This window comes from Alligator sinensis, unplaced genomic scaffold (genome assembly GCF_000455745.1).
Source record: "Alligator sinensis unplaced genomic scaffold, ASM45574v1 scaffold689_1, whole genome shotgun sequence".
Lineage (NCBI taxonomy): Eukaryota > Metazoa > Chordata > Crocodylia > Alligatoridae > Alligator > Alligator sinensis.
In genome coordinates, this window is record NW_005842816.1 from 148055 (window position 1) to 156824 (window position 8770).

An 8770-nucleotide genomic window follows, 5' to 3' on the forward strand; every position below is an offset into this window, starting at 1 on the left:
GAATTAAATGGGGGAGAGGTGTGATCATACCACTGCACCCCCAGCCCCTTGGATGTACTAGAGGATGAGGAGAAACTTTGCAGATATTTATAAGAAGCTCCTCCCAAGCATGGCAGGCAGTGAGGGATGAGTAATTAGTGCTTTGTTGAAAATGTACCGAGTGGGCAACGGAGGCAGGTATGCAAACGAGCAGATTAGAGGTGAAATTCTCACTCGCTATTGAATGAGATGATGGGTGGCAGGTTGGGTCCAAGTTCTGGAGGACCTTGAAGGTGCTTGCAACGCATGTGATAGAGAAGGGTGAGACGGTAGAGGGATGCAGGGAGAGGTGCGATGTTAATGTTTGTTTAAAAAAAAAAAAGTCTCTAGTAGTGTTCTGGCTGGGTAGGAGCAGGTCAAACTGCATTGGTCAACACCGAGGAAAAGACAGTTGTAGTAATCAATACATCGAATAACAAAAGCCCAGGCAAGGATCTTGGCCATGTTTTAGATGCTATGTAGAAAGAGTCTTTGAGACTTGGAGTGTGTCTGAATGACGCACAGCAACACCGATTGGAGACATGCCGTGTCCACTACATGAGCACTGTCTCCTGAGCAAGCAGTAAGGTAGTCATGTTGGTGTAATGTGGCTACCTGATCTGTAGTTTGGGAGCTTGTGTGTGCATGGGGCTGTGCTGTGCCATGTAGACATAGCTTGGATGATGGAGCTGAGAGAATCCAGTTGAAGGTGAGACCCAGGTTACAGCCCCTGGTGATGATATCTGCAGCTATCAAGGAAGAAGGGAAGATGAGGAGCTCTGTTTTATCCATGTTCAGTTTGAGTTGATGGTTTGATGTCCACAGAGAGAGATTGAGGCTGACATTGGAGGAGATTAATTCTAGACAGTTATTGTAATAAATGCATTCAATGGAGACTCAAGGGATGTCAAGTGGGGGGCGGTTCCTAAAGCTGGGAATGACTAAGACATACGTGTCTTATGAAGGAAAAGTGTGAGAGGGCAGCGAGAAGTTAATGTGAAGAATAAGAACTATAGGATTAGACTCGCAATATGTTGATCTGACCCCCAAACTGCTCTGCAACTTGTTATGTTGCCATTCACTCTGCAGTTGATCTGTGGTTGAGTGCCGGGGGTATTCTCATGCATGAAAGAAATGGCACTTCCAGGAGTATTGGGAAATGGCAGCGATGCCCTACAGGATGGATGGTGTGGTCTGCTAACTTCTTGTTTGTGTTAGTTACAGGACCCTTATCAGGCCCACATACAAAATGTCCTACCGAACTGTGACTGCCCTGGAGTGGAGATGCTGTCCTGGGTTCACAGGGAGTAACTGCGAAGAGGGTAAGTCAATTGAAATGGATGTCTGTTCCTGCAGCACATTAATGGGGAGTTGAGAGAGTGTATTTTTATGGAGTTGTCTTATTTTTTCTTTAGTTCAATGTGACTCTCCCTCTCTTCCAAAAAAATAAAAACTTGAAACCCTTGAATTTTTCACATAAAACCCAATATCACTTTTCTGTTGCAGGGCAAATTTTAAAGAGATTGTAACCACTGAACCTGCAAAATTACATACATGTCCCTTGCCCTTGCAGAAAGCTGTGGTGAGGGCAGTGCAGTAGCAGCGTACTCAGCCGTGTCTGGAGCATGTAATTTTCCCATTGGTGGGTGGGGATATTGCATTTCTTGTGTCTGGTGCTCCCGTTATGGTATCCCTTGGAAAACCTGAATCCTGCACATTATCATTCAATGAAACTCATCCCTCATTTTTTCCTCACATCCCACACACATCCTGAAGTAGAGTTAACTTCCATTGCCATCAGCTACTGCAGTCATTGAGAACTGAGTTGCAAGCCACCGTTTCTAAAGAAATCTATTTGACTGTCCTTGAAATTTGCTTTGTAGTGTGTAATGAGGTCAGCCTCCATGTACCTGTCCATGTCAAGGTAGTTCTCCCAGAGATGGTGCATAAATGTCACCAAAATGATTCACTATTATACCTGGTACCCTTGTATAATTGCTGGGTTGCATGGGGTATAAAACAGAGATTATACACTTAGTATTGGATGTCTCATATTTAATAAAATAGGGAGCTTTTTTTCCAGAAAAGAAAGGAGGACAATTTTTTTTTCCATTTTCTCCCTACAACTGACAAATAGCAAGAACTTTGTGTGCATTTTCCTCCTCTGCTTTTTGTAGCTTTTCTCCTTCTAGTGCTTACAAATGTGCTCTGCTTAGACCTGTTTTAATTTCAGCCTTGGGCGATGTGGGATCACAGGAACTGGTATCCTATGAATCTTACATGCATAAAAATGGAAGCTAATTGGATAAATGTGGGCCCTGGGTTTGCTTGTCTTTAGATTGGGATCTGAGTGACTTGACTCAGCTGGCAGGCAAGAAGTTGTTGGAAGAATTTGGCATATCTCATACTTTGCCATCTGTAACTGTGTTGCATTACAATCAGCACCAGTTTTGTTTTTGAGCCGTTATGCCATTGTATTAATTACGCTGCAAACAACTGTAAAAAAAATAAAAATTGTCTTGTGAGAGCCGTGGTAGACGGGGGAGCAAGAATGGCGATCCTGGGCTGGCATCCTCAGGCTGCTGTGGAAACAGAAGCTTCTGAAAAGCTTACACAATTGTAAAAGTAGGAAAGCTATATAGAGCGAAACCTGCAGCTCGGTGCTTTACATTGCAGCTAGGTGCTAATGAATGTGAGCCTGGGAAAGAGACTACTCAGGGAATGCAATGAAATAGCATCCCTGAGGTTTGGATGGTCACTTAACTCTCATGGTACTAAACAGTGGCATTAATGATTACAGCAAAGGACCAGATGGTTCCAATAGTGGCATTCTGCTAACTCCCCCACCCAACAGTCGAGATTCGGTTTGAGTCAGACTTTGAATTGGTTTGAGTCCGTCTGCAGTATGTATGCAGCCCGTTAGCCTTCAATAGGTTTGTACAGGTGTAAGTGATTACAGCTTGGTAAACAGTTCTATTAGTGCAAAATAGAGAACCCAGCTCCCTCCCACAGTGCCGGATCTGTCTCTGCAGGATTAAATGGAAATCAGCAGAAGCTTGCTTGTGAAAGTCGGCAAATGAGACTCTGCATCCTCTTGGGAACAGCTTTGTTGAATGAGGTGACAATTTTATGCAGTCAGGTTTTGAGGTAGAACTGTGCTTTCGGGCTTGAGTTGTGTGCTGGCATGTTGAGCTGAAAGCCAGTAGCAAGGCCCTTCTTTCATGTACAAGCTTTTTGAAAACATCTGGAGCAACTGACAATCCCAGTTTCTAAAAAAGTGACCCTTACCCCTAGAACTGAGACTTGCCACTAGCTTTCTAGAAATAGCTTTGATCTTAATTGCTTGAACTCTTGAGTTGCTGTATTTAAGCTATATTTTACTGAAAGGGACATCAACTGAGAATCAAATCTCTTTATCTGCTGCTGTTAATCTTAGAAAGATGAAAGCTCGTTCTAGCCTCTTCTCTCTCTTTCTCTCTCATTTTGTTTACTTAATATATCTTTCAGAGCTGGTTATAGAAATCTGTTTTCCCTTGTACAGTCGGTTTCCCTTGGGGAGAGGCATGTACAGTTTCACCAAGGAGCTGGGGAAAGAGCACTTTGGGGGAAAAAAATGTAATGTGATTTGAGGGACCATAAGAAAAGGGCTAGGAACAGAGGTAGAACCTCAAACTATTTTAAACTAGATGTTGGGCAACTGTTTCTTTAAATATGTGGGTATATCTAGCACTCAGATGTGGCTGCATGGGTGTAATTGATGGCAGAATTTGCCTTCATTGGTTTAACATGTATTCTCTCCATACCATGAAAGACCTGTCTCCACTGTACCTGCCCCATCCTCTCTTATTTAACACGTATTGTAGATAGTAGCCACAGTAGATGAAATCAGCCTTAAGATTTATTGTCCTTTCCTTCTGTTTGAGGACTGCATGCCCTTTCCCAATGGATCATGGAATGACACTGAATTTTCATGCTGAGGTTTGATAAAGTTTATAGATAATTACGATCAACCAAAATCATTAAAGTAGTAGGGTTGGAGTGGTGTTAGAGCTGTAATAGTTCAGGAAATATAAGAGAAGCATTGGGTTTTTGGGGGGATAGCTTTTAGTGGAGCAACTGTATAGTTGGGAGAGGTGTCAGACAAGTTTTCAGGCAAAGTACCCTTCCTCAGGTTCGTGGGGGAAAGGAGCTGAAGATGCAAATTTTAGGGATACCTCTTCAGGTCCATAGGTGCCCACTTTGCAGTGCGACGTTCAGAAAGAATGACCCACTTGTTCCTGTCTTAATTCTCCCCAAACAGCTACAGCATCCCCTCAGAAAGAGGGGATCTAAGGAAACAAAACTCAAAAAACACTTCAGTAACCTCTTTGCCTGCAGCCTATTGTGGAACAGTGGGGACGGCCTGCCCCTATTTGGGCGGGGGTTTCCCTTGTAGTGGTGGCAGCTCAGACTGGAAGGCTGATTCTGCCGCGTTCTGGATTTCCTGCCATTAGCTGCTGGTTTGTTGCAACCTTTCTTGACTGAAATATCTCCTCCGTCCATCCTTGCCCAGCCCCCTGCACTGGTAATGTGCTGCACATCGACAGAATGCACAGTGGTTAAACTCAGTGCAAGTATCACCAAGTGTCTGACCCTTGGCTAATAGGTTCAGTTTTGAGAAAGTAACCACTTAACTATCACCAGCTGGTGGGCACCTACTTAATGCTGATAGCTGCAGATTGTTTAGATTAAAATTATCTCAGGAATTTAACTCTTGCATTGCAGTCTACAACAATTTTGGCTTTAGAAAGCTTGGCGTAGGGGTGGTTGCAAGACATCCTCTATCTTTTAATAAGCTGAATAGGGGGAGCCTGCTTTGATGTTTCCTTTTTAAAGTCACTCTGCCCATGACCCTCCCACCCCCCAACACCAAGGACACTTGAGCATTTGAAACATGACGGCTAGTTCCTTCCTTGTTTTCGTAGCGTTCTGACCAGCAAGTGGACTAGATGGTTAAAACCACTAGTTGCACCAGGACTTTAAGTGTTTCTTCCAAGTAACCCCTTGCTCTGCATTGGACAGAGCAAGAGACTTGACACACACGTCTGGGGAGCTTAACTGTCAGTGGATGATAATTTTTTTATTTTTCTGGGGTTTTTTTTTTTTTTTTTAACTGGAGCCCAACCTAGGACAGGAAATGAATCCACTGAGCCACCCAGTCTGCCGAATGCTGATATAAAGAACATATGGAAAAGGGCAGTGCAGAGGTGAAGTGGTTTTAGCTATTGCAATCATGCATCAAGCTGATTGATTTGAATCCAAGATGATGCTGACATTTCAACCCAGTCTTTCCCCTCACCCCCAACCCTACCCCCTCTATTTTTTTTTCTTTATGGCTGAGAGTTCAAAGCCAAGATGAATCTCTTGGGAGAGGAAAAGTGTCCCAAGCCAATCCAAGGGCTCAGCACTGTGTTAATGTTAGCCAGCTAGTGAGGATCTTGTTTTACTTTAAAAATCTGACATAGATTTCTGCTCAGAGTTAGGATGGTAGCCAATATATAATTTACCCACTAAACAACGTGATGAGAGACAGTCTGAATATTTGGGCAGGGAACAGTCACAAAGTAACTCTCCACCTCTAATGTGACACTATCATGGCTTTTAAACTGTTTTTGGTTTATTTTTTAAAACATAATCTTTAAACAAATATGGTTAGGACAAGGGAAGTCGGTCAACAAGTTTTAAGCAGTAGCTTAAACGAGTTCATGCTTTCTGTTTCTTTGGGTGCTTGTTCTTGGGACAAGTTTTATCAGCCTTTTAGAGTTTGTGTGAATCTCTTCTCATCTGAAAAGATTGCAAACACGATGCATGTACACATGTCTGCATTTTTCAGAGTGGCCTCCGAACTTCAGGCACCCATCTCCCACCGTGCATCGGAGCATGGGAAAACTTGGCTGCCATTGAAACAAAGTGGCCTCTGGACTGGAATGTGACAACCAGTCTGTTGGGAACAGTACACAGTGGTTTTTGAAAGGGGAAGTGAAGAGTAACTTCTGAACTAAAATGGAAGGAGAATCTGAAGCAGAGAGAAAATAATTATGGAAGAATTTGATTAAGACAAGGATGCCTTTTCTTTCTATCAGTCTTTAAGGGTTCACAAATAGTCACATTTTCAGCTTCTCATCTCTCAAAATGCAGCTCACATTTAACATAGTATTTTTATACTGAGGTTTGTTTACACTTCTAACTTCATTATAGTTCTTGGTTTATACTGACATGGTGTCATAGAAAAGTAGGGCTGGAAGGGACCTCAGAAGGTCATCTAATCCAGCCACCTATTAAATATGTTACACTCTATTATTAATTGCATTATAAACCCTATTCAGTATAGAAGCTTAGTTCTGCATCAACACATGGTATATTTTCCTTAGTGATAGTGTATATTAGTGCAAAGTGCTTTCACATGTGAATAAAGTGGTTTCTTACCCAGTGAACTGCATTGCCTCTCTCCTACAGACAAAATTGATGTGCTTTCCTCTGAAAATATTTGACATACTTCAGTTCCTCACATCATTAGCAGGCAGCCTTTGGGAAACCACTAAGGTAAATGTATCTTAGTATTAAAAGGGATAGTGTGGCTCTTTGTCCTCTATGTATACAACAGCATTTTAGAGTTCTCTCTCAAGCTCCTGGTAAACCTATAGTAACGTCAAAATATTGGAGTGATAAAGTAAGTTGGAAGAAAGGCATGCCACTATTTTTGCCACTGTTAAATTCTAGTAGTTGGATTCTATTTAATTGAAAAACACCTCCTGGGTGTATCGATGAAAGTGAACCGTCCATTAGGTTACCTTCTTCTGAGGTATCTGAATGCTGACTGTGTACTGGGCTAGCTTCACATTTTGAGACCTAATGCTGATGCTGCATTTGTTGTTATAAATCAGGAAAAACTCAGTTTACTTCCATAGATATACACCAACATTAAACTAACATGGATACTTTGTATCAGAACTGGTTCCTTCTTCCAAGACAGGATAAGCAGAAACAAGTAAATTAGGAGTTGAATGGTGGTGAGTTAAGATGGGCAGTTAGACTACCTGATGATGACTGTAGCAGAAGACTAGGACTAAGTACAGACAGTCAAAAAGCTCAAGGCTGAATCGATTCAATCTTTTCAGGTTAGTCTAAGCTGTGTAGATTGAATGTCTGTTCGGTTGCTTATTGGTTCACCTTTGACTCCAGAAATGAAGCCACATGCCTGCAGTGGCCCAGGCCAGAAACTGGGAGGGCGCTAGAGCATGCCTCCCTGCTCAGCTTGGGCCAAGGCTAGCCCGCCCACGCTGCGAGGGGCAGGAGGGGGGGCGTTGCAGGGGAGGTGCAAAGCATCCTGAGATGCATTGGGACTACGAGTTAACTTGAATCTGGAGGGAACCTGAGGCAGAAGTTCAATAAACTGGTTTAACCTAAATCAGTTAAGTCTGATACTCATCCATGCAGGTTTATCTTAAACTAGTTTCTGCCATTAATGTGCACTGAACTTCTGTTCTGTTACGGATTTGAGCCAGCTTCCAATAACTAATACCAATTTGTGTGCGATGTCTGTCCTTAGCCTGAATGTTAGAACCAAGGCCTCTATTTTTTACTCTGTTGTTGTTTCATAGATTCATAGATTGTAGAGTCGGAAGGGACCACAATGGATCATCGTGTCCGACCCCCTGCCCCTGGCAGGAAAGAGGACCGAGGCCAGATGACCCCAGCCAGGTGACTATCTAGCCTCTTCTTGAAGACCTCCAAGCTAGGTGATAGCACCACCTCATTAGCTGCTTTTAGGTAACTCATTGAACATAACTGTCTTTGTTTATCCGTCTCTAAATAAATAGTGCAATATTTTTCTCTTGCAACACTAGTGCAGGACTTAATGGGTTTATACAACATCCAACAAAATGAGGTCCTGGCCCATCCCAAGGGCTCCAAAGTATTATCATAGTACAAATCACTTTGAATGTAGTAGATAGCTGGTGCCATGCAATATGCTTTAGCTTCTGATGCATTGTAACCTACAGCCTGGACAGAAAATATATTTGTACCCATGTAAGTTTGGTTTTGCTCACCTGTCTAAATTATACGGGGATCTAGAGGGCACAGGTGTGTAACTAACCTGGAATGTAATACTTCTCAGCCTCTTAAAGGCTAAGATCAAGTGTAGTAGGCGACTATTGCAGTGTCCTGTCTAGGTGGACGGGAGCAGTTAATACAATATTTACCTGATTAAAAGCCCCTTGTCTTAGAATCGAGTATGAGACAGTGGGGGTCAGGCAGCTGCTGCAGTCGCAGCTCCAGCTCTGGCCCCAAACCCAGGTCAGGGCTGGAGCCACAGTTGCTACTGCCCCTACTGCCTCTGCACCCTCCTCCCTCTTCATTCTTTCCCTCTGCAGCCTTGCCCCCACCCGCCATACCTAATTACTCCCCTGTGCCACTTCACCCTCCCCCGCTCCCCTGCTGCACCCCCCTTAGCTTTGCTCTGATACCATCAGGCTCCATCCTCACTGCAGCCTGGAGCATGACCTCAGCCTGGCCCTGCTGCTATGGGGCTGGGCTGAAGCTGTGCTCAGAGCACCAGGCTGCAGGGGAGACGGAGCCTGATGGTGTCACAGCAAAGGTAAGCAGGGTGGAGGGGCAGATGGGGGGGGAGACTTTTACAGGGGTGGGGTGGGGAAGTGGGTTGGGGAGCCAAGGCTGTGAGGGGTAGAAGCAGCATGGAGAGGGGATGGGG

At 43.8% G+C, this 8770-nt stretch overlaps 1 protein-coding gene across 1 annotated transcript in view; it reads left to right on the plus strand.

Annotated features, from left to right (window-relative positions):
- The window catches only part of COL26A1 (collagen type XXVI alpha 1 chain), a 342088-nt gene that overhangs the window by 94182 nt on the left and 239136 nt on the right, over window positions 1-8770 (plus strand). The window contains exon 3 of the mRNA XM_014525512.2: window positions 1243-1340. Coding sequence (XP_014380998.1) covers window positions 1243-1340 — 98 coding nt within the window. The remainder of the gene's footprint in view (window positions 1-1242; window positions 1341-8770) is intronic.